At 41.3% G+C, this 26,187-nt stretch overlaps 1 protein-coding gene across 6 annotated transcripts in view; it reads left to right on the forward strand.

Annotated features, from left to right (window-relative positions):
- Nucleotides 1-26,187, forward strand: part of UBE2F (ubiquitin-conjugating enzyme E2F (putative)) — an 80,464-nt gene that overhangs the window by 32,009 nt on the left and 22,268 nt on the right. For 4 of the 6 annotated variants that reach the window (XM_011980305.1, XM_011980307.1, XM_011980308.1 and 1 more), the window contains 2 exons: nt 577-642; nt 23,136-23,203. In XM_011980305.1, the coding sequence (XP_011835695.1) occupies nt 577-642; nt 23,136-23,203 (134 nt within the window). The remainder of the gene's footprint in view (nt 1-576; nt 643-23,135; nt 23,204-26,187) is intronic. The other 2 variants (XR_001006110.1, XM_011980311.1) reach the window with 2 other exon arrangements.

Consider the following 26,187-nt stretch of genomic DNA (forward strand, 5'->3'; position numbering starts at 1 on the left):
TGCAATGGCGCGATCTCTGCTCACTGCAACCTCCGTCTCCCCCATTCAAGTGGTTCTCCTGCCTCAGCCTCCCAAGTAGCTGGGATTACAGGCATAAGCCACCACGCCCAGCCAGCACCCTTCTTTATAAAGAACTTCCATTTACCATGGTGACTGAATGTCTGTGGTGCCAGGGGAACAGAGTTGACGTGGGCTCCTTCCTGGTTTTTTCGTGTTTAGTTAGCCTTTGCCTGCATATATTAATCTCCCTGAGATATGGTTTCTTCTTGTCAAAGTACAGTAGCGTAATTCTTTTGAAATAAATGGTTTAGTGACCACTTAAAGGTCGAAGGAAAACATCTCTATTTGGGATTAACTAGTAAAAGACTAAGGAGAAAAACACATGACAAAAACCACTGGTTTGCAATTTTATTGGCACAGTTATTATCAGACAAATAGGGAGGGAGATCTACCAGCTTTCCATAAACCATACAAATCCCTCTAGCACCGCTAACTTTACATGTGTTCAAAAGTTAGCCTCATCATATGGACTGTTGCTCACTGCCAGGCCTTCCTGATGTGCTGTTTCTTTTGCAGGTACATGTAAAGTGCATTTTCCTGATCCAAACAAGCTTCATTGTTTTCAGCTAACAGTAACCCCAGGTAACATTCTTACATACTTAAGTATTAAAGTTATTTCAAACAGCAAATTATAAAGGCTGCCCAAACCTGTATTCTTTGCCTTCGTTTGTCCTCTAGCTTTTAAAAAATTAACACATTAATAACAATTTCATATGAAGATAAGATACATACTTCATAGTGAATGAAATAAAGCATAGTAAAGTGAATTTGAGGCATTCAGTGTACACTCTCAATGATGTATAAATGTAACTAAAGTTAATGACAGCTGAAGCAGTTGGTGTATAGTGAAGAGTGTGGGCTTTGAAGTTGTAAGTGGGTTCCAATCCTTTTCCCCCACATAGGAATAGTGTGACCTTGGTTAAGTTGCTTGACCTTTTAGCCACAGCCTGCCTATCTACAAAGTGGGGTCAAATAGGACCTATCTCATAGGACAGTTGTGAGGATTAAACAGATAGTGTGGGTAAAGCACTTAAGCCCAGGGTCTGGCACACAGAAGCAGACAGAAAGAAGATTACCAGCTGACCTCAGAAAGACTGATAAGTGTCTAATCCCTAAGCTGCCCCAGCATGGCAACATGTTTCTTCTTGGTTAAAGTAGACAGCAAGAGGAGGACTTGTATATTTTCTAGTTACAATGCAGCTCCAAGAGCTGCAGATTTCCACACTTCACAATCCACTGGTGTTTGTGTTGGACAGTGAGTGGCAACCAGTCGATGCTGCTGTGGGGAATTAACAAGAGGGAAGGATGTTTGGTGGTGGAAATATAGGGTATTATTTTATTTGGGATATGGAAAGGTAGTGAGAAACTGAGAATTATTAGTCACTAGTTAATTAAAATGTGGAAATTAAATTAAAATGTGGAAAAGAATACAGGATTTTGGTAGGTGGCAATGAACCCACTAATAAGTCCTGGCCTTGTCTCTCTGTGGGTAGGATGGGCTTTTTCTGTGGAAGATGTTTGATAATAATAGCACAAGAAATCCTGGTTTCAAAATACGCTTGAAAACTTTAGGCCAGGCGCGGTGGCTCAAGCCTGTAATCCCAGCACTTTGGGAGGCCGAGACGGGCGGATCACGAGGTCAGGAGATCGAGACCATCCTGGCTAACACGGTGAAACCTCGTCTCTACTAAAAAATACAAAAAATTAGCCGGGCGTAGTGGCGGGCGCCTGTAGTCCCAGCTACTCGGGAGGCTGAGGCAGGAGAATGGCGTAAACCCGGGAGGCGGAGCTTGCAGTGAGCTGAGATCCGGCCACTGCACTCCAGCCTGGGCGACAGAGCGAGACTCCGTCTCCAAAAAAAAAAAAGAAAACTTTAAAAAATTCCATTTTATCTATGTGATGGTTCTACAAGGGGCTCTGGAAGTGTAAATCAATCTGATACTGATTAAGATAAGGAGAGTACTTGGGTATAGTAGTTAAAACTAGAACATCATCATTATATATATATATATATTTTTTTTTTTTCTTTTCTTTCTTGTTTTTTCTGTTAGCCGTACTTTATGCCAAATAGAACACCATCATTAGAAAGCGCAGTGTTCCACATGCCTGATATCTATAGATAAATGTAGTGAAGGACTTTAAACTGTGAAATGGTGAAAACTCTCACGATCCTTTGGCTGCCTTTGGCTACACATTGCATATTGTGCTGCTTTTGACGAGACGTATTGAGCACACTCTAATGCTTTCTTGGTGACTCAGGGTCACTGTTATGGACATCATTTACTATTCTGTTAAGTAATGTGGAGTATTCTCAGAAATTATTATAGTGATTAAGATTGGTTCTCTGTTTACTAATTTCAGACTTGTGTGTTAATAGTAAAATATTTTCTTTCATCTGCCTTTCTAGGGCATTTTCAATGGCTATCAGGGATTCTGTGGCTCTGCCCATCCCAAGCATGGGCTTTGTGGTCCTTGGCCACTCAAAGATGTTTGTTGATTTTTCCAGGCTCTTTACTGTCACATGACTGGGTTTCTGGCAGGTCTAACTGCTGGATAAATGTTTCTTCCCCACCTCTCCTCCGCCTTTTTTTCTTTTTTGTTTTCTGAGACGGAGTCTCACTCTGCCACCCAGGCTGGAGTGCTGTGGCGCGATCTCAGCTCACTGCAACCTTCGCCTTCCCGATTCAAGTGATTCTCCTGCCTCAGCCTCCCAAGTAGCTGGGATTACAGGCATGCACCACTAGGCCCAGCTAATTTTTGTATTTTTAGTAAAGATGGAATTTCACTCTGTTGGCCAGGCTGGTCTCAAACTCCTAACCTCAGGTGATCTGTCTTCCTCAGCCTCTCAAAGTGCTGGGATTACAGGTGTGAGCCAGTGCACCCAGCCCCCCTTATTTTTTAACTGAAATTTTTTACTGAATTACATTAATGTTGTGATTATCGAGATTATATATATGATAGCATCTTTGATGTTGGTCTTATAATTGTCCTTGAAAATGGAGCATAATTGTTAATTTTTCTATTCACTGTTCCATCAGATTAAAAAGTAACTTGTGGCTGGGCACGGTGGCTAATGCCTGTAATTCCAGCACTTTGGGAGGCTCAGGTGGGTGGATCACTTGAGGTCAGGAGTTCGAGACCAGCCTGGCCAATATGGTGAAACCTTGTTTCTACTAAACATACAAAAAATTAGCCCGGCGTGGTGGTCGCTCATGCCTGTGATCCCAGCTACTCAGGAGGCTGAGACAGGAGAATCGCTTGAACCCAGGAGGTGGAGGTTGCAGTGAACTGAGATCAGCCCAGTGCACTCTAGCCTGGGCGACAGAGCTGTCTCAAAATAAATAAATAAATAACAAATAAAAAGTAACTTGTGTCTTGGTACCTGTAAATACTTAATGCCTGAACATTCATATTTTTAATAAGTGTACTTCAGGGACATTAACATTGAGCTGTGCACAGCATGCTTTTTAGATACTGTGTATATGCCCTATTTTGTGATGTCTGTGAGTTAGAAAGCTGTGGTGATGCCTGCTCTTTAATTATTAAGAGAAGTGTAGCCAAGATATGCCAACCCTAAAAACTTGCCACATATCATGGTTTTTAAAAAGTTTTTTGGAATCATGCTCCTCTTCATATTGAAAACAAATTACAGTGATATGTCTAAGTTGTGAAGTTTTAACAATATATGAAATAAAAATTTTGAAATGAACTTATTTGTAGCCAGTAATCCTGGGGCTAAGGCTGAAAACTCACTAGTATCTATGATCTGGGGGTTAGAATGGTCAAGAGTGGAAGAATTGCATCTGCGTTTTCAGCTCACACCTCTTTATCTGGCTCCTGTTCACATTTGCCAACATTTTCATAGTTTTGTTTGTTTTTGGAATGGTTGCTCATGCTTGGGAATAAATATACACTCTTTAGAGACAAACATGGAAATGTAATTTGGTGATGGGGAAAAGAAAGGGACCGAATTTAGAAAAAAAGTGTCCACATCATCTCACAAAACAAGAAAAAGTAGTAATAAGTGAAGTGAAACAAAACAAAAACTTAAAAGATAGCCTGAAATATCCCATGGAGTCTTCTGTGAAGTTAGTGGGACACTTTGAAAAACTGGACCTGTTCAGTGAGTGGCCTGGCTGACATGTTGATGGAGGTCACCTTAACCTGCCTTGCTGTGATGGTGGTGATGGTTTTAGACTGAAGAGAACATGGGTTTAAATAACAATGACAATTTTTTAAATTTAAATTTAAATTTTTTTTGTTTTTGAGAGGGAGTCTCACTCTGTTGCCCAGGCTGGAGTGCAGCGGTGCGATCTCGGCTCACTGAAAGCTCTGCCTCCTGGGTTCATGCCATTCTCCTGCCTCAGCCTCCTGAGTAACTGAGACAACAGGCGCCCGCCACCACGCCTGGCTAATTTTTTGTATTTTTAGTAGAGACGGGGTTTCACCGTGTTAGCCAGGATGGTCTCGATCTCCTGACCTTGTGATCCCCACCCGCCTCAGTCGCCCAAAGTGCTGGGATTACAGGTGTGAGCCACCACGCCCAGCCTTAAATTTAAATTTTTAAAATCAGTTTTAGTGAAGTAAAAGTATAAACAATAAAATGTACTAATTTGAAATGTATAGCTTACATTTGGAAAATGTATACACATATGTAACCATAACCCCAATAAATATGAAAAACATTTCCATCATTCCCAAAGTTTCCTTCTGCCTCTTTGTAGCCAGTTCCTTGCCCCCTACACCACCATCCAAAATTACTTTCTGATTTTTGTTTCCATAGATTAGTTTTGCTTATTCTTGAATTTTTTATATGTAAATGGAATGCTATATATGTACTCTTTGTCTCTGACTTCTTTCACTTAACATAGTTTTAAATTTACACGTATGAATCATTTTATTCCCCTTTTATGGAATTTTAATGAATATGCCATAATTTATCTTCCTAGTGATAGACATTTGAGTAGTTTCTAGTTTTTGGCTAATATTAGTAAACCAAAAGCAATGAGGTTTGACTGCTGTGAGCTTTTTTTTTTAACAAGCTTTTCATGTTCTTTGTTTTCCTTTCTCTTTAATTCTACCCAAGAGTGGAATTTCTGAGTCATAGGAAAGATAACATGTTTAACTCTTTAAGAAACTTTCCACTGTGGCTATGCCATACCCTGACCAGCACTGTATGAGAATTTTCCATTGTTCTACATATGTATCAACATTTGGGTGTGAAGTGGTATATCATTGGGGTTTTTATTTGCATTTCCCAGTGACAGATGATGTAGAGTATCTTTTCATGTATTTACCAGCCATTTATACATCGTCCTTTCTGAAGTGCCCCAGTCTTTTGCCCTAAAAACACTTTTTATTTTATGCTGTGGTCTGAATACAAGTCCTTTGTCAGATGCACGAGCTGTGAATATTTTCTCCCATTCTGTGACTTCTCTGCTCATTTTTAAAAATGCTGTCTTTTGTTGAGGAGGAATTTTTTTTTTTTTTTTTTGAGACAGAGTCTTGCTCTGTCACCCAGGCTGGAGTGCAGTGGTGCAACTTCACCTGACTGAGACCTCTGCCTCCTGGATTCTAGTGATTCTCATGCCTCAGCTTCCTGAGTAGCTGGGGTTACAGGTGTGCACCACCACACCCAGCTAATTTTTGTAATTTTAGTAGAGACAGGGTTTTGCTCTGTTGGCCAGGATCGTCTCAAACTCTTGGCCTCAAGTAATCCATCCACTCTGGCCCCCAAAGTGCTGAGATTACTGGCGTGAGCCACCACTTCTGGCTGAAATTTTCATTTTTATGATATGCAGTTTATCAATTTTTTAAATAGTTTGTGCCTTTTATGTCCTGTCCAAGAAATTTTTGCTTACCCAAAGCTTATAAATATATGCTCCTATGTTTTTTTCCTAGAAGCTTTATGATTGTAGGTTTTATGTTAAGGTCCATCATCCATCTTGAGTTGATTTTTGTGTATGGAGTAAGACAGAGGTTGAGATTTACTTTATGTATATAGATATCCAACTGTTTCAATGAAAGGACTTTCCTTTCTTCATCGAATTACCTTGATACCTTGACCAAAAAGCATTGACTGTATATGTGTAGTTCTGCTTTTTGGACTTGATTCTGTTCCATTGATCTGTGTTTACCCTTAGGCCCGTACCACACTGTTTTAATTGTCGTAGCTTTATATAGTACTTATTTGGAAATTCATAGTGTAAGTATTTTGATGTTATTCTTTTTTTTTTTTTTTTGAAATGGAGTCTCGCTCTGTCACCTAGGCTGGAGTACAGGAGCGCGATCTCAGCTCACTGCAACCTCCACCTCCCAGGTTCAAGCGATTCTCCTGCCTCAGCCTCCTGAGTAGCTGGGATTACAGGCACACACCACTACACCTAGCTAATTTTTGTATTTTTAGCAGAAAAAGGTTTCACCATGTTGGCCAGGCTGGTCTCAATCTCCTGACCTTGTGATCCACCCACCTTGGCCTCCCAAAGTGCTGGGATTGCAAGTGTGAGCCACCGTGCCCAGCCCAGAATATTCTTACTAGTCTACTAATATCTGTAAGACTTACATTGATGTCTCCTTTTTCATTACTGATACAATAATTTGTGGCTTCTCATTTTTCTTGATTGTGTTAGCTAAAGGTTTATGCAGTTGGTTTTTGCAAAGAACTGACTTTTTCTCAATTGTTTACCCATTTCGTTTATTTCCACTCTTTGTTATTTCCTTCCTAATGCTTTGGTTTTACTTTACTTTTTCTAGCTTCTTAAAGTAGAACCTAGATCATTGGTGTGTATATATCTATTTTAGTGTTTTCAAAAGTAATGTTGATTGAGATATAGGTTATATTCTTTTACTTAGTGTCATGTTTTTGAGTTTCACCCATGTTGTTAATCAGTATTCTGTATTTTGTATTGATGAGTTGTATTCTGTTGTATGAACGCATACCAGTTTATTTACCCATTCACCAGTGGATGAACCTTTGTGTTGTTTCCACTTTGGGACTATTATTATACATGAAGCTGTTAAAGTATGTGCAGGTCCTCATTTGCCAGTATGTTTTTATTTCTTCTGGATAAATACAAAGCAGTTGAGTTACTGGGCCATGTGGTAAGAGTAAGTTTAACTTTATAAAACCACCACCATTAAGTTTTGCAAAGTTTTACATTCCTACTAGCAATGAATGAGAATTCCAGTTACTCTATATTCTTACCAACAACTGGTATTGTCATTCTTTTCAATTTTAGCCATTCTAGTAGGTGTATATCTCATTATAACTTTAACTTGCATTTCCCTAATAACCAGTGATGGTGATCTTATTGTTTGCTTGTTTGCTATCTGTGTATCTTCTTTGTTCAAGTGAGTCTTCAAATATTTTGCCCACTTAAAAATATGATTGTCTTTTTTTTTTTCAAGATCGAGTTTCACTCTCGTTGCCCAGGCTGGAGTGCAGTGACTCAATCTCAGCTCACTGCAACCTCTGCCTCCTGGTTCAAGTGATTCTCCTGCCTCAGCCTCCTGAGTAACTGGGATTACAGGCATGCGCCACCATGCCTGGCTAATTTTGTATTTTTAGTAGAGACAGGGTTTCTCCATGTTGATCAGGCAGGTCTCGAACTCCCGACCTCAGGTGATCTGCCCGCCTCAGCTTCCCAAAGTGCTGGGATTACACGCGTGAGCCACCACGCCCGGCCTGATTGTCTTATTAAGTTGTCAGCTTTCCTTTTATACCTTGATATGAATCCTTTATCAGATATGTGGTGTTTTTTTAAAGGGTTTTTATTGATATTACGTATAGAAAAAATTCTAATTAGAGACTTCTATAGCTAGATTATAAATCTTATGTAGTTATGTATGTATTTTTCTAAATTTGTTTTAGAGTGTATGTCATTAGATTTTGATGTTTTCTTATTTTGAAAATTTAATTTATAAAAACTCCCTGATACATGATAGTAAATGTGCAGCTTACATTAAGTCATAAACATTTAATGGATTTATCTGCTATCCCCATCACTTTTGGTTTGTTTCAGAGCTTTGGAGCTATGGAAGGAGAAGTTTCTGAATGTGTAATAAAGGAATATCCAATTTTTTTTTTTTTTTTTTTTTTTGAGACAGAGTCTCGCTCTGTTGCCCAGGCTGGAGTACAGTGGCATAATCTCAGCTCACTGCAACCTCTGCCTCCCAGGTTCAAGTGATTCTCCTGCCTCAGGCTTCCGAGTAGCTGGGATTATGGGCATGTGCCACCACACCCAGCTAATTTTTATATTTTTAGTAGAGATGAGGTTTCACCATGTTGGCCAGGCTGGTCTCAAACTCCAGACCTCTGGTGATCTGCCTGCCTCAGCCTCCCAAAGTGCTGGGATTATAGGCATGAGCCACCGCACCCAACCGGAATATCCCAATCTTTAAGCAAAGAATTACAGTTGGTGAACCTGAAACCCGAGTTGGTTCCACGCATGAACATTTTGTTTTTATTGTTTGAGACGGAATCTCACTCCATCACCCAGGCTGGAGTGGAGTGGCATGATCTTGACTCACTACAATCTCTGCCTCCTAGGTTCAAGCGATTCTTCTGCCTCAGCCTCTTGAGTAGCTGGGATTACATGTGTGTACCACCACGCCCGGCTAATTTTTATTTTATTTATTTTTTTATTTTTAGTAGAGACAGGGTTTCCCCTGTTGGCCAGGCTGATCTCGAACTCCTGACCTCAAGTGATCCATCTGCCTTGGCTTCCCAATGTGCCGGAATTAAAGGCATCAGCCACCATGCCTGGCTGACACATGAATATTTTGGAACAACATTTAAATAGTCATAGACATGTAAGAAGATAAGGAAATGGAGCAGAGCACTGGAGCAGTCCTATTGCCTCGACCAACATCCTGACCATGTAGTAGTTTACATGTAGTTTATTGTTAATATGTAAAGGTTTCAGACACATAAAATTTATACTCTCATCCCTGGTTCTTTCTAGCTTGATTTTTAGTTTTAGTATGGAAATAACCATTATAAGGGGGATAAAGTTGAAAGAAGCACAGGTGTTTTTTTGTGTGTGTGTGTGGAATCTTTTCTTTCAAATAATCTTAAAAATACAGATGCCAATTTTCTTGTGATGTAGAATAGAAATGTGACGTGAGCTTTTAAAATGTCAGTTATCTGCCAAAGCATTCTCTTGACTTTCATCAGGAAAACATTCACTGCTCTCTCCTTGCCCCTTCCAAGAATTTGGCTGATGTGATGCTTCTTTGCTTACTGTGCCTACTGAGTAGGCCACCTCATCATCTGATACAGGGACACCTGATCTGTTCTCATGCTGGTCTGTCCCCTGCCTTAAACGTAACTCCAAGTCATATTCTCTCATGGGATGCTCAAGCTTCCTGAAGCGAGTATGACAGGAATTGTTGTAAAAACCATTCGCTTCCATGGGCAAAAATAGATTCTGGTGGTCTCCAGTAAAAATGTATATAGTGTGTATAAAATCTCCAAAAATGACATAGTATTTAAATCTTAAGGTTTTTGGCATTTAAAAAATTACCACCACTCTTTAAGGTTCCTGTTCCACCTGATGGTGTCTTTTATGTGGCACAGGCTTTTTATCTTTTTTAAGAATCATGTTTAGTGAGCTATAATTTACATACAGTAAGTTTACCATTCTTAGGTAGACAGCTCTCTGCCTTTTGACAGACCTACTCAGTCACATAACCACCACTGCAATTAAGATACAGGAAGTTTCCATCACCTCAAAAAGTTCCCTCGACCCCCTTTGTAGATCCCCTCTCCATCCCCAGCCCCTGGCAGTCATCAACCTGATTTCTTTCCCTATAGTTTTCCCTTTACCAGGATATTATTTAGATGAACCCAAACAGTATGCAACATTTTGTATGTGGCTTCTCCCACTTAGCGTAATGCTTTTGACATTCATCCGTGTTGTTGCATGTATTGTTATTTCAGTTGTATGGATGTACCACAGTTTGATGATCCATTTATCAAATGGCAGGCATTTGAGTTGCTCTCAGTTTTCTTAAGTTATAAGAAACTACAAAATTGTTTTTTCCAAGTAGCTGTACTATTTTGCATTCCCACCAGCACTGTATGAGAATTCTAATTGCTCTGTATTTTCACCAGCATTTAGTTTAAAAAACTTTACTCATGGTAATGGTTACATAGTGGTATTTAATTGTGGTATTAGTTTGCATATTCTTAATGACTATCTCTTTTTTGGAGATGCATCTGCTCAACTGTTTTGCTCATTTAAAAAAAAATAAGGTTTTTTTTCTTATTGTGGAATTTTAAGAGTTCTTTACCCTAGATATGTCTTTTATCAGATGTGTTTTCTAAATGTTTTCTCCTAGTCTATGGCTCATCTTTATTTCCTTAATACTGTCTTTTAAAGACCATGTATTTTAAATTCATTTGGGGATATCCAACTTATGATTTTTTTCTTTGTGGTAATGTTGTAGGCAGAATAATGGCCCTAAAAGATGTCTATGTCTTAATTCCTGGAACCTGTTGAATATGTTATGTTACATGGCAAAAGGGAATTAGAGTTACAGATAAATTAAGGTTGCTAGTCATCTGATCTTAAGGCAGGGAGATTGTCCTGGAGTTTCTAGGTGGACCCAATGTAATTACAGGGATCCTTAAAGTGGAAAGGGAGAGAGAAGCAGTTAGAGTCAGAGAAGGTGATGTGACAATGGAAGCAGGAAGCAGGTGAGGTGATGCACTGGCAGAAAGACTCACCTGCCACTGCTGCCTCTGGAGATGGAGGAAGGGCCCATGACCCCTGGTTGTGGGCAGCTTCTGACTGCTGGTAGTGCAAGGAGACAGCCTTTTCTGGGGCATCCAGAAAGGAGTGCCCCCTTGCCAACGTCATGATCTTAGCCCAGTGGGACCCATTTTGGTATTCTGGCCTCCAGAAGATAATAAATTTGTATTGTTCAAGGCATAGAGTTTGTGAAAATTTATTATAGCAGCAATGCAAAACTGGTAAGAATAGTTTGTGTTTGTTGTGTCCTAAGAAATCTTTGTCTAAGAAATACGAAGATTTTCTCTTATTGTTAAAATTATTTTATTTTTTTGAGACAGGGTCTTGCTCTGTTGCCCCAGCTGGAATACAGTGGCACGATCATGGCTCACTGTAACCTCCACCTCCTGGGCTCAAGTTATCCTTCCACCTCAGCCTCCTGAGGTAGCTGGGTACACGGGAACATGCTACCACACCTGGCTGATTTTTTTATTTTTTGTAGAGACGGGGTTTCGCCATGTTGCGCAAGCTAGTCTTGAACGCCGGGGCTCAAGTGATCAGCCCACTTTGGCCTCCCAAAGTTCTGGGATTACAGGCAGGAGCCACCATGCCTGGCTTTATTTTTTTTAAAGCAGTGGTTTTATAGCTCTAGGTTTTAGTTAGGTGTGTGATCCAGTTTGAGTTAATTTTCACATATTATACAAGAAGAGAGTGTAGTTTCTGTTATTTTGCTATCTCTTTTTGCATTGTCCATTTCTAGCACCATTTGTTGAAGAAGATTTTTCTCATTGGCTTACCTTGGCACCTTTGTTGACATTACATGACTATATGTGTGTGGGTCTATTTCTGGACTCTGTTCCATTCCATTGTTCTGTATGTCTACACTTGTACAAATACCGCTGCTTGATTATTATGGCTTTATAGTAAGTCTTGAAATCCCATCATGTGACCTCTGACTCCTTCAGCATTTTTCTACTTTTTCAAAATTATTTTGGTGATTTTTTTGTTCCTTTACTTTTCTACATACACTTTAGAATCAGCCTGTCAAATTTGGCAAAAAACCTGCTGAGATTTTAATTAGGACTACATTGACTCTAATGTAAATCAATTTGGGGAGAATTGCTGTGTTCGTTTATTTGCATTGCTATAAAGAAATACCTGAGGCCAGGTAATTTGTAAAGAAAAGAGGCTAATTTTGGCTTATGGCTGTGTAGGAAGTATGGTGCTGGCATCCGTCGCTAGTGAGGGCATCGGGAAGCTTATAATCCTAGTGGAAGGCAAAGTGGAGCTAGCTTGTCACATGGTGAGAGAGGGAGCAAAAGAGATGCAGACGCTTTTAAACAACCAACTCTTGCATGAACTAACAGTAAGAACTCACTAATTACCATGGCACTGAGCCATTCATAAAGGATCTGCCCCCATCACCCAGACACCTCCCACCGGGCCCCACCTCAAACATTGGGCATCACATTTCAACATGAGATTTGGAGGGGACATACGTCCAAACCATATAATTGTCATCTTAATTATCACATCTTCTAATCCATGAATGTGGTTTATATATCTATTTTGAGTTTTCTGTTGCTAGTACATACAAATACAGCTGATTTTCGTATAGTGACCTTGTGTCCTACAATCTTGACAAACCTGCTTTTCATGGTAGTAGTTGTATTGTGGATTCTGTAGACTTTTCTATGTAAACTATCATGCCATCTGTGCATAAAGACAATTTTATCTCTCCCTTTCAGTCTGTATCCTTCTGTTTCCTCTTCTTGCCTTGTTTTCTTGTCTAAGACTTCCAGTACAATCATGTATAGAAGTGGTGAGAGGGACATCCTTGGCTTGTTCCTTTTTTTTTTTCCCTGAGAAAGAGTTTCGCTCTTGTTGCCAGGCTGGAGTACAATGGCGCGATCTCGGGTCACCACAACCTCCGCCTCCCAGGTTGAAGCAATTCTCCTGCGAGTAGCTGGGATTACAGGCATGCACCACCACAACCAGCTAATTTTTGTATTTTTAGTAGAGATGAGGTTTCACCATGTTGGTCAGGCTGGTCTCGAACTCCCAGCCTCTGGTGATCCGCCCGCCTCTGCCTCCCAAAGTGCTGGGATTACAGGCGTGACCCATTGCACCCAGCCGGCTTGTTTCTGATCTTAGGGGGATGTTATCAGTCTTTCATCATTACGTGTATGGTTTGCTGTAGAGGTTTTGTTTGTTTTTTTGAGATAGAGTCTTGCTCTGTCGCCCAGGCTGGAGTGCAGTGGTGTGATTGCGCTCACTGCATCCTCTGCCTCCCGGATTCAGGCGATTCGTGTGCCTCAGCTTCCTGAGTAGCTGGGACTACAGGTGCCCACCACCATGCCCAGCTAATTTTTATATTTTTAGTAGATATGGCATTTCACCATGTTGGCCAGGCTGGTCTTGAACTTCTGACCTCAGGTAATCTGCCTGCCTTGGTCTCCCAAAGTACTGGAATTACAGGCATGAGCCACTGAGTCTGGCCTTGCTATAGGGTTTTTGCAGATGCCCTTTATCAGGTTGAGAAGTTCTTTTCTACTTCTTGTTTGCATATATATATGTGTGTATATATATGTATTTTTTTAAATCATGAGTGGATGCTTTTTTTGCCCCAAACCAAAAATGGTCAATAATGAATGGATGCTTAATTTGTCAAATGCTTTTTCTGCATCTACTGAGGTGATCATAATGGTTTTTTTATTTTGATCTGTTGATAAGGTAAATTACATTGATAGATTATTTTTCAAATGTTGAACCAAAGCTGCATTTGTGAGATAAACCATAATTCATCATGTATTATGTGTTAATGGTTTCATATATTGCTCAGTTTGATATATTAGTATTTTATTAAGAATTTTTACAAATTCTTACCTGTCTGTGAGGGATATTTGTAATTTTTTTTTATAATGAGTTGCCTAATTTTGGTGTCAAGGTAATGTATTCTGGTCTTTGAATGGGGAGGTGTTCTAGTCTCTGGAAGAGCTTGTGTAGAATTAGTATTAATTAGTTGATTAATTTTTTTTTTAGACAAGGTCTTACTCTCTTGCCCAGGCTGAATTGCAGTGGCATGATCATGCTTCACTGCCACCTCAACCTCTTGGGCTCAAGCAGTCCTCCCGCCTCAGGCTCCCAGGTAACTGGGACTACAGATGCCCACCATCTGTAGTGGGCAGATGCACTACCATGCCCAGCTAATTATTTTTTGTAGAGACGGAGGTCTCACTATGTTGCCCAGGCTGGTCTTGAACCTTTGGGCTCAAGCGATCCTCCCAAAGTGCTGGAATTACAGGTGTGAACCACTGTGCCTGGCCTGTTAATTCTTTATTCAGTGGTAGGATTCACCAGTGAAGCCACTTGTCTCTGGAATTTTGTTTTGTTGTGGCAAGATTTTAAGTATAAACACATTTCTAATAGATATAGGGCTGCCTAGGTTATTCTTGAGTGGATTTCACTAATCTGTGTCCTTCAAGGGATTTGCTCATATCCTCTGCATTTTTTAATTTATTGATATAATGTTCTTAGTATCATCTTATCCTTTTAAGTTCTGTAGAGTCTGTGTTGTATCTTTAATTACTGATATTGTAATTTTTGTCTTTTTTATCGTTGCAAAGAACCTACTTTTAGTTTCATTGATTTTGCTCTGTTACTTTTTGAATTTTGTTCATGTCTTTGTTATTTGCCTCCTCTTTATTTCCGGTTTAATTTGCTCTTTTTCTGATGTTTAAGATGGAAGCTTAGACAAACAGTAGTGTGTTTCCATTTCCCAGTCCAACCTTTATTCTATAGCTCTCATTTGTTTCACTTTTACGTATATTGTAACCCAGAATATATTATCTGTGCTTTACACAGTCTATTTTAAAAATATATGTCTCCACATACTTAACATTTATGACCCTCATTCCCTTTTGTAGATCTAGGTTTCTCTCTCTGTTATTTTCCTTCTGCCTAAAGAACATCCTTGAAGATTTTTCTGTAGTGCAGATTTGCTTGTGACGAATTCTGTCAGTGTTGCTGAAGGTTGAATTCTTAAGTTGACAGTTTCAGCATTTTAAGGATGTCATTCTACTGCCTTCGTATTTTTTTCCTTAGAAGAAGTTAGTGGTGGTTCTTTGTTCCACTTTATGCGATGTGCATTTTATTCTCTGGCTGCTTTTAAGATTATCACTGTTTTCAGTAGTTTGATTATAATGTGCTTTGAAGTGGTTTTTTCTTTTTTATCACATTTGGGATTTATTAAGCTTTTTGGATCTGTGAGTTATAGTCTTCATCCAATCTAGAAATAATTTGGCCAACATTTCTTTAAATATTTTTTCTGTGATCCTTTTCTGGCACTCTAGTTCATATATATATCATATATGTCTTACATATAGATTACTTCTACATGTAAATTGTACCTCCATTGGGTCACAAGGCTTTGTTCCCTTTTCTTTCTGTGCCTCATTTTGGATAATTTCTTTTTCTGCAATGTCTCATTTGCTGTTAAGCGCATCCAGTGAATTTTTCATTTCAGATACTGTATTTTCTAGCTGTTGACATTCCATTTGGTGCTTTCCCCCTAACCGTCCATTTCTTGCTTCATTATGTTCATGTTTTCCTCTAAGTCTCAGCATCTCTATATAATAGCTGTCATTGTGTCTTTGTCTGCAGCCCTACATCCCAGAGTCCTGCCTGCTCCCTGTGCCCGTGTCTGTCCTGCCTCCTGCCTCCTGCCTCCACTCGCACTCACTCACTCTTCTCCACCGTCTGTCTCTGTCTCTTCTCTTTCAACAGTCTGATTTGAGATGGATCAGAGCCTTTTAAGTTTAAAGTTTGCATAGGATGTAACTTCCAGTGTGCTGTAAATATTGACATATAAAAATGAAAATAGGGCCGGGCGCGGTGGCTCAAGCCTGTAATCCCAGCTCTTTGGGAGGCCGAGACAGGCAGATCACGAGGTCAGGAGATCGAGACCATCCTGGCTAACCCGGTGAAACCCCGTCTCTACTAAAAAAATACAAAAAACTAGCCGGGCGAGGTGGCGGGTGCCTGTAGTCCCAGCTACTCGGGGGGCTGAGGCAGGAGAATGGTGTAAACCCGGGAGGCGGAGCTTGCAGTGAGCTGAGATCCGGCCACTGCACTTCAGCCTGGGCGACAGAACGAGACTCCGTCTCAAAAAAAATAAATAAATAAAAAATAAAAATAAAAATGAAAATATTGTATTACTCTTTGAAATGTTTCCAGTATAGAATCTAAATACCACAGATACGCCCACCACCACAGATATGCCCATCATCACACTTTTTTTTTTTTTTTTTTTTTGATGTGTATAAGCTCTACGTCACTGACTGGAAAACCTTTGCTACTTTTTCTCCTAGCGCTCATGTTTTCATTCCACTTGTTCCCTCGAATTGCACCATAATGTAAACATTTTTATGCTTATAAGTATTTTATTTGTGATTTTTTATACTCTTCTGTAACTAGATATACAGGTAGATAGATAGATTGAGCTTTTTTAATTATTATTTTTGAGACAGAGTCTTGCTCTATAGCCCAGGCTGGAGTGCAGTGATGTAATCTCAGCTCACTGCAACCTCTGCCTCCCGGGTTCAAGTAATTCTCCTGCCTCAGCCTCCTGAGTAGCTGGGAGTACAGGTACCCGCCACTATGCCTGGCTAATTTTTGTATTCTTAGTATAGACGAGTATCACCATGTTGGCCAGGCTGGTCTCGAGCTCTTGACCTTGTGATCCACGGGCCTCGGCCTCCCGAAGTGCTGGGATTATAGGCGTGAGCCACCACGCACGGCCCAGAACTCACTATTTGAAAAGTTCCTGTAACTAAGACTCTTAAGTGTTAAATATTTGTATAATTTTTTGTATTTTTAGTAGAGACAGGGTTTCACCGTGTTTGCCAGGATGGTCTCGATCCCTGACCTGGTGATCCACGGGCCTCGGCCTCCCGAAGTGCTGGGATTATAGGCGTGAGCCACCACGCACGGCCCAGAACTCACTATTTGAAAAGTTCCTGTAACTAAGACTCTTAAGTGTTAAATATTTGCTTTTGAACGATTGTTGCAGTTGTTATTTGTACAGGCTCCTGCTTCTGGTTTTTCTTCCGTTGTCCTGGCTGCCTATCCTTTGCCTCATCTCCCAGCCCCTCGAAGTGAGGGAGCCTCAAGGCTTCATCCTGTCTTTGGACCTGTATAGTCAATTCCCTGGTGTCCTGGCTATCTTGTGACAGAATGCTTTTATACCCCAAATGGCTCCCAAGCTGCCCTCTCTGTCCAACCTCTCCCAGCACTCAAGAATGATCTGTCAGCTGCCCACTCAGCGCCTCCACTGGGATGCCAACTTGAAATCTCAAGTTAATGTGTCTGATTTGAACTTCACACAGTTGTGCCCTCTACAGTCCTTTTATCTTCATGGTAGCAACTCTGCCTTTTCCATTGCAAGGTCAAAGATCTTCTTTGACTCCTTCTCTCCTCCCCTCATGCCTAATCTGTCAGCAAATTCTGGTGCCTTCAAAATCTGTCCACTTCACCTGCTCCCACCCTGATCCTAACCATTACCATCTCTCACCTGGATGATTACAACAGATACCCACAACTGGGCTCCTGCTCTGTGATCCCTTTATATGCTCCTGTCCCTCCCCTACTGAGACCCCTTTCATGGCCCCATCTCACTCTAAATCAGAGCCAGCTACTTGCAGGGGTCTGCAGGGCCCAACACCCTTTGCATCTGCTCCCTCTTTGGGCTCAGATCCTCTTCCCCCACCTCACTCTCTGACTACACTGGCTTCTGCAGGGTTCATGGAACATACTAGGCCTCTTACCATACCCACCCTGTTTCATCTACGTGGAGTGTCCTTCACCCCAGTACTCTCCTTCTTCAAGTCATCATTTTCTCTGACCTCCCTGCTTAAAATTGCAGCCTCTCCCCACTTTCTACTCCTTCTGTTATGTAATTTATGTATTTTCTCTCCCTTCCACTAGAATGTACTCTTCATAAGGGCGGGAATTATGTCTTATTGATATGTCTTCAGGGCATAGAACTGTGTGTGGCACATGGTGGGCACTCATCAACTGTTTGTGTAATGAATGATGAATTTAAGCAAATTCTGATGATAATTAAACATAAAATAACATTTCACCTGCAGTGTATCTCTGAAAATGATGATGGGGTTACTATTAGCATTTTCCCTGATTAAATTGATGCATTGGTAAATGAATATTATTTTATGCTAGAAACAAATGTCCAATACCAGATTTCTTCCATTATTTTGTCTTTATAGATATAAACACTCAGGACTTCTTGTTCATATAAATAAGTAGATGGGGATGGAAGTTGTCATGTTATGGCTGTGCCATTTTGTCTTTGGACTTCCAAGTTAAAGGCCAAAGATCATAAAGTTGTTTTTTTTTTTTTTTTTTGAGACAGGGTCTCACTCTATTGCCCAGGCTGGAGTGAAGTGGTGCAGTCGTGGCTCACTGCAGCCTCAAATTTCCAGGCTCAAGCAATCCTCTCACGTCAGCTTCCCAAGTAGCTGGGACTACAGGTGCACACCACCACACCCGGCTAATTTTTCTTTTTTTTGTGGAGATGGGGTTTAGCCATGTTGCTCAGGCTGGTCTCGAACTCTTAAGCTCAAGCAAGCCACCTGCCTTGGCCTCCCAAAGTGCTGGGATTACAGGCATGAGCCACTTTGCCCGTCCTCATGTAAAGTATTTTCATGATTTTTCCGCTGACTATTAGATTAAGTTCCTTCTTCCATTTTGTTGAAAGTAGAGAATTGGAAGCCACCTGACTTGGAGAAGACTTTGTCACTCAGTTGTTGGAATCCTTTGCTTCAGTTTCTGAAATGTCCACCAGAATCACTTTACCAATCCCTGTCAGCTGCATCAGAATGCTTTTTTGCCCTGAATAGTTACATCTGTCACCCCTCACTTCAGAGCAGCTTTGCAGGCTTTTGCTGGAAATGCTGAGGAAGAGTTGAGAAAAACAGCAGTGTTATTATTATTATTATTATTTTTTGAGACGGAGTCTCGCTCTGTCGCCCAGGCTGGAGTGCGGTGGCCGGATCTCGGCTCACTGCAAGCTCCGCTTCCCGGGTTCACGCCATTCTCCTGCCTCAGCCTCCCGAGTAGCTGGGACTACAGGCGCCCGCCACCTCGCCCGGCTAGTTCTTTGTATTTTTTAGTAGAGACGGGGTTTCACCGTGTTAGCCAGGATGGTCTCGATCTCCTGACCTCGTGATCTGCCTGTCTCAGCCTCCCAAAGTGCTGGGATTACAGGCTTGAGCCACCACGCCCGGCCAACAGCAGTGTTATTAATTTTAGCATACTAATATGTATACCAGTGTAGTGTTTTAAAAATCTTATTACATTCTTCCTATTTTCACCCAAAACTTGGAGCTCCAGATTCAGCCCATTCAGTTTATCAAAACGATCTGCCATATACATTAATTGTCAAACTAGTCAGCGAAATCAGACTCTTTCCCTCAGACGAAAGTCTTACTTCATTTTCATTCTAACAACATGACTCTGACAGCCATCTCACTCTGAGCTTCTGTTCCTGGTTAGATGGGTGAGGCGTGGAGCCGGTGCCCTGGGTAGAGGAAGGCACCATGGCTGTTGTTTCTTGGCATCCTCTTTGCTTGGCTCTCAAAGGGGCGATGCCTGCTTTTACAGTGGTTTAGGGTTTGAAGTTACTAAATGAAGTTTTCATCATCCATGCCATCAGACTCCACAGTGTCTGAACCCAAGACACTTCAGCATGAACCAGGACATACTATTTATAATACCATGCTTTGTCCTTTACAGAAATGAGCATAGGCCAGGCGTGGTGGCTCATGCCTATAATCCCAACACTTTGGGGAGGCCAAGATGGACAGATCACTTGTGGTCAGGAGTTTGAGACCAGTCTGGGCAGCATGGTGAGACCCCATCTCTACAAAAAATTAGCTGGGTGGTGGTGCACACCTGTAGTCCCAGCTACGTGGGTGGTTGAGGTGGGAGGATCACCTGAGTCCTGGAGTTCGAGGCTACAGTGAGCTGCTGTGCACTCCAGCCTGAGCAGTGGAATGAGACGCTGTCTCAGAAATAAATAATTTTTAAAAAGGAAGAAATGGGTATAGATAGGGAAAAGCAAATGGAGACGCAGACCCTACCTTAATGCGTTGCTTTGAGGTGGCTTTACCGTTATTAGTGTGTCATGGGTACTTTTGCCCCTAGGAATGTCCACTCCTCGAGGCAGTTCATTCTAGTACAAGGAGAGATGGGAGGTAGGCGTTTTTGCAGGGAGGAAGAAGGTTGTAAAAGAGGAGGTGGGATGGAGAGCTGGCATGACTCCTTGACCTCAAGGGTGTTGTCCACAGATTTGTTACCAGACAGAGCATATGTGGATGTTGGCCATCTAGAATCTAGAAATGGATTCTGTCACAGTGATTTGTGCCGACATACCCCTTCAAACAGTTTGTTTTCCCAGGGCTCCCAGTAGTCTTGAAGACACTGGAGTATGGTTCCTCAAAGGTAGTGGGGAGTGGGCTCTAAAGCACAAGGAAAGAGGAGGATAATTCCTGTAATTGTAACAGTGGGGCAGGGGCCAGGCTGGCTGATTGAGAGCTGAGTGCCAGGAACTTCCCTCAGTTGCATTCCGTTATTGTATTTTAAAACCTAGTTGTCTGAGAAGTACAATGTTTTCAGCCCCAGCAGCCGTGGACAATAGTAACATATATTTGGCCCGTCCTGGACTTGTATACTGTGCTCTGGGCCACGGTGCACGTGTAGTTACAGACATACTCAGTGAGTCCTCTACCTGCCAGCTCTGGAAGTAAGCAGGACTTCCCTGAACCGTCTCCACTTTGGGCCAGGCCCTCCCAGAGCCAGGTGCAGAAGGTGAATCAGAACTCTTAAGCTGGGGACATCATGAAGGAAACCTTGTAAATAAGAGATGCTCTTGGGTTTCATCACAGTCCAGTCTGCTCCCAGGCTGCTTTTTAAGTTGAACTGTGGAATTTCTGGGCAAATTCAATAATAAATAAGCAACTTTGGATCAGGTCTCAAAGCTGTGCAACTTCAAAGAGGGAAAAAGAAGTACTGATGCAGAAGCAGATCATTTTCCTGAGAGAGATTTGTTTCATGAAAGAGAAAAAAATAGAACGGTCTGTTCTCACTTTTTAATGAGTTAAGAGAAGATATAATCCTAATAATTATTAAGTAAGAACTCGACTGGAGCAGAGGGAATAAGGTAAAGTGATAATCATTTTAGACCAAATAACATATTTGAAAGTGGCAGGCAATAGAGTTGAAACTCTGTAATCCATGAAATGAAAAGCCAACTAGAGAAAAAACATAGCATGGCAGGATGGAATGGCCAGAGCACAGCCATGTCCAAGGTGTCTCGCGTGGGTAGTAATCATTCCTAAGGAAAAGAAAAAGGACAGCACAGTGCAGCAGCAGCGTCCAGAAGCTGTGGTAACAGGTCACAGAGCGGACTGCATGGTTTGTAACGTTAAGCTGGATGTTGGATTTCTGTGTCGTGCCACAGTGGTCAATATCAGAATACGTGTAAGACACCAACATCCACACATGCTTTGACGAACAAGGATATATACTCTTGAGTATTTTATACCTAAGATGCCACTTATTTGAAAAGTTCTTATATCTGGCGTTAAAAATTTCCCCAAACAAGTGTCTTTGCCAAAGACTTTATACTGCCAGTCACAAATCCAAGTGTGTTTATAAAACTTAGAAATACACATCTCAAAGAAGTGGAGGAAGGCTAGAATAATAAATGCCGTTGGGATGAGTAAGCAACCAGTTAGGAAAAAAAATACGACCTTAGTCTGTAATCAGTTGATGAATGAATGAGCTGATTACATGTAATCTATGAAACCATTAAATTACTAAAAGAAAATATAAGAAGGTATTGATACAATCTTCATTGGGAAAAGCCTTTTTTAAGCATGAGACCAAAGACAGAAACCCTAAAGAAAGATTAGCTTCTTAAAAATGGAAAACTAGTGTTCAGAAACTACAAAATCAAAATGCAAACAGCAGCCTAAGAAAAATTGCTTGTAACATATAAAAAGCAAAGGCTAATTTTCTTAAGAGATTTTTATATTAATAATTAAAAGATGAATACCTCAGTAATAAAAGGAGAGTTTCAGAACATTGATCATTCAGTTCTTAAAAGAAAAAACATAAATGACCAGTAATAATATAAATTTTAGCCTCACTGGTATTCATCAGAGAATGTAAAATAAAAGAGAACTAGTATTTCTCTTCTATCAGATTGGCAAAGAAAAAAAATGTCAGGGTCCAGGTAATGCCAGTTTTAACGGATAGATGACATAAATGTTGATACAGTCTCAACTCTTAAGGAATGGAATTTTTTTTTAATGTTGATTTGTTTGAGGCTAACAACTTGCTGTTATGCATTCATTTCATATAAAAAATTGAGAAAAGTAAGATTTAATATTGCTGGTTTGTTCATGATAAATATTTTAGGAGAAGTTGAATTTTAACTTTAAAATGGTGCTAATTCTGTCAAATTTGGAAATCGAGAATAATTTAATTTCTAGTGGCTTTTCAAGCTCATTCATGCTGGAGTGCCCTGTGCTGGCACCAGCAGCCATTTAGTGACCCCTGACTGGGTACCATATGAGTACCCTGTGGGGTCTACAGGGTGTGGGGGGCAGGATAAAGAGGGAGTGGGGGTACACAGCATGTGGATGGCAATGTCAGTGATGCTCAGACCCTGGGCATCCTCCTTTGTGCCTATTATTAGCCCGCATTTCCAGAAGGTCTGCTCTGTTCTGAAGGCTGTGCCAAGCAATCACTGAGGCAGTGATTCTGTCAGGTTCACTGCTGTGTCCCCAAGGCCTAGAACCATGCCCAGCAGAGGGTGGTTGCTCAGTAAGGGTTTGTTAGTCACTGTTAGTCTTGTGTCCTCCAATTGACATTCTCTTGAGGAGACCAGCAGTAAGCAGATAAAGAATTCACCTAAGGCACGAGATGTGTTCAGAGGGTTGTAGGTTCCAGGAAGATGGTAGGATGCAAGGAGGCAAGGCAGATGGCCCCAGAAGGATGTCCCTTCCCTTCCCTGAGGGTGTGCTTGGCCCCATGAGAAGACAGCAGGCATGTGACAGCATGGAGCCCATTTCTGTTCAGGCGGGGGCATGACTTCCACCAGTGTGTGTGCATTTGGTAATGGAACCGAGGAACTCCGCAGGCCTGTTTTTAAACTCCTGATTCTCTGTATTTGCCATATCCTAACAGAGTGTTTGCTTTTTGTTTCCTTTTTTTTTTAATTTAAAGGATTTTTTTGTTTTGTTTTGTGTTTTTTGATAGATGAGGGTTACTACCAGGGTGGAAAATTTCAGTTTGAAACTGAAGTTCCCGATGCGTACAACATGGTGGTGAGTAGCCTGCGTTGAGCCTGTTGTTTTACTTCTCGGGCGGGGCTGCCTGTGGCTGTGGCCCGCCACTGGCACAGGGCCCTAGCACTCCTCTCTGCGTGTGTCCATGTGTGACTGAGTACTCACTTCAGTATTTTTGTGATGAATGTCACTCATCAGCAGTATTTAGAGTGTTAGTAGAGAATTTGTTTATTCAACAAATACTTACGAGTACTATGTGCCAGGCAGCCTGCCTGTGTATTTTCTATAACTCTTATCTGTTACAGTCTGGCACTGAAGAAAAAAAGCATTGTAGTTTTGTTCATGGTATGACACCAAAATTCCAGAAGTCTATAAAATGTGTATTTTAGAATTTCAGAGAACGGTGACTTGTAGTTTAAACTATAAGTGATTTATACCTATAGTTTCATGTTAATCCCTCAAAGATCCTTTTAGGCGATGATTATACCAAATACCATTACATTATGTCTTTGCTTTGGTGGAACTTGCAGACCAATTAGGAGAGATAAAGTGTAGAAAGTTGATAAAGTGATAAAAATGGTAAGTAGAGGACAGTAGAGATACTGATCAATGATAGGAAACTAGTTTTTGAGAATTCAGGGAAGGGAAAGTAATGATCACTTTGGAAAGTGGTCAGGGCTAGTTAAGCTTTTAGGGGGAAATCCAATTGGAGTCACCCTGATGTGGCCCAGAACCAGGGGAGGGTGTTGTAGGTGACATGGAAACGTGGTGAACCGTGGTGACAGGTGTGGACATGAGAACTTGCAACCTGCAGAAGGTGGATGGGCCAGGTCAACTCGAGTGAAGAATTGGAGTTGGGGAAGAATAGAGGAAAAAATGAGAAAATTCAGAAGTGTGGGTTTGGTTGGGCATTTTCGATTTGGCAGTGACAAACCACTGGAGATTCTGAATAATTCCACACCCCTGAGTTGGGGTATTAGAGGAGGTGTGGCTGCGCCTCAGAGACGGGTGTGATGTGTCTAGGCCCAAACTGCCAGGAGTTGGCGTACGGGCAGTTCCGTGTGCTTGTTTTATTGGCGTGCATCGTGGATATGTTTTCCTCCTCACGTGTTCTAACTAACCCTCTTGGCCCACCCAGTAGGAAAGCACAAGCTGATGGTGCTGCCAGAGAAAAGGAAGCCTCACTCCCATCATGAGGATGTGGGCATTTGGGACACTGTGCCTGTGACTTCGCTTGTGGGAAGTGTGCTCCCACTGCCTGACGAGTGGAGTTGCCCTGTCCCCAGCCACAGGGCTCCATTCAGTGGCTGCAACACTTGTTTGAGAAGCCAAACCTTCATCTATGGAAATTGACTTTTTACCAGACTACTCCATTTAGGGTTCTTTTTGAAATGTAATTTTTGGGGATGGGGAAGAGGAGGCAGTCCAAGTAATTTTTTAATTTGTAGACAAAGACGGGAAAATACACATTTCCAGTCTTTGTCCATCCACCACCTGCTGAGACTTTCCATTCTTCCCAAACCACACTGAGAAACCTGGTGACGGAGCACTGCACCGTGTCCAATGCGAGGTGGTTTCAGAGGCTTGGTTTCAGTACCGATATTTAGAATTTGGGGACTCTTTGGTGGTTTCTGGAAACAAACAGGCATACAGTATCTAAAATTCTATATTCAGATTTGCCTCTAAATACTTATGACACACTGTTCTGGATGTCATAGCAGGGAGTTAAGTGTAAGCTGATAAACTTTCCAGATAAGTCATGAGGCATCAGAGAACCATCGTTTCAGGTATATCTGGCATCATCTAGTAGCAGAGCTCCTTGTTTTCACTATAGGAAGAAAGCAAACTAAGAGAAAATACCAGGTAAGGAATGGGCATGATTGAGAGCCTCTGTGTGCCAGGTGTCTTCACTCACTTTATTCCATTCTTCTGATAGTTCTGTGGGTTGGTTGGTTGGTTGGTTGGTTTAGTTCGTTATCTGAGACGGATCTGGAGTGCAGTGGTGTGATCTCAGCTCACTGCAACCTTCACCTCCCGGGTTCAAGCAATTCTCCTCCTCCTCCTGGGTTCTAGCAATTCTCCTGCCCTAGCCTCCTGTCAGTGGATGATCTTAACATTTATATCTTTATACATTAGGAAGTTAGGGTTCTGAAAGCTAAAGTTAAAAATATTAGCTTTGCCAATGGAGACAGCTGAATTGTTGAAGTCACTTCATGTCCAGGGCTGCCCAGCTTTTAAGCATGTGCCCTTCCTACCACACCAGGTGGTGAGAAAATGTTTGTCATACTGTCTTGTCCCATTTGTGACTTCAAGAAATAGGAAGGAAAATGGAATAAAGAATGACTTGAAAGCCACTGAGCCTTGAAGACTTGTTTCCCTTATTCGTTTGAGACTGGCACAGAGGTTGAGGTGGAGGGTAAGGTTTTAATTTTCCCAGTGATTTTCCTGTCCTTCTCTCAGACCTGCTATTCCTCAGCCCTGCCCCCCCCTTCCTCACTCCCAGTCCCCATGGGAAAACATCATCCTGTGCAGCCTTTCTGAAGTTTGGTGTGCTGTGTTTGACCTTTAACTCTGTAATGATGATCTTACATTTTTCTATTTCCACTGCTGTCTCTTTTGGAAGTTTCGTATATGATGGGCTGGTCAGATTTCATCAGGAATAAAACCCATGTTCTCAAACCCAGAAGTACCGAGAGCAGCTGGTGACTCTGCATGAACCATGTTCCTACTCTGCTTCTGTAGGGTCCTTTCCTCTCCTCTCCCCAGCCTTTCCTAAATCTCAATAAAGCTTTTTTTTTTTTTTTTTTTAAATGAGGCGGCTTTATATTAGCAATCATACAGGAAGTTGCCATGCATTGTCTAGTGTGGAAACTCAACTGACACATGTTTACTCTATTTCTCTAGGTAGTAAGACCTAAATTCCAAATAAACTACCAGTGGATTTTTGCTTTTGCATTTATCACGTGATCTACTAAGCAAAATGGGTTCTGTTTAGTAATATGACTATAATTAGAAAGATTCTT

Source organism: Mandrillus leucophaeus, unplaced genomic scaffold (assembly GCF_000951045.1).
Source record: "Mandrillus leucophaeus isolate KB7577 unplaced genomic scaffold, Mleu.le_1.0 Scaffold21, whole genome shotgun sequence".
NCBI classification, from domain to species: domain Eukaryota; kingdom Metazoa; phylum Chordata; class Mammalia; order Primates; family Cercopithecidae; genus Mandrillus; species Mandrillus leucophaeus.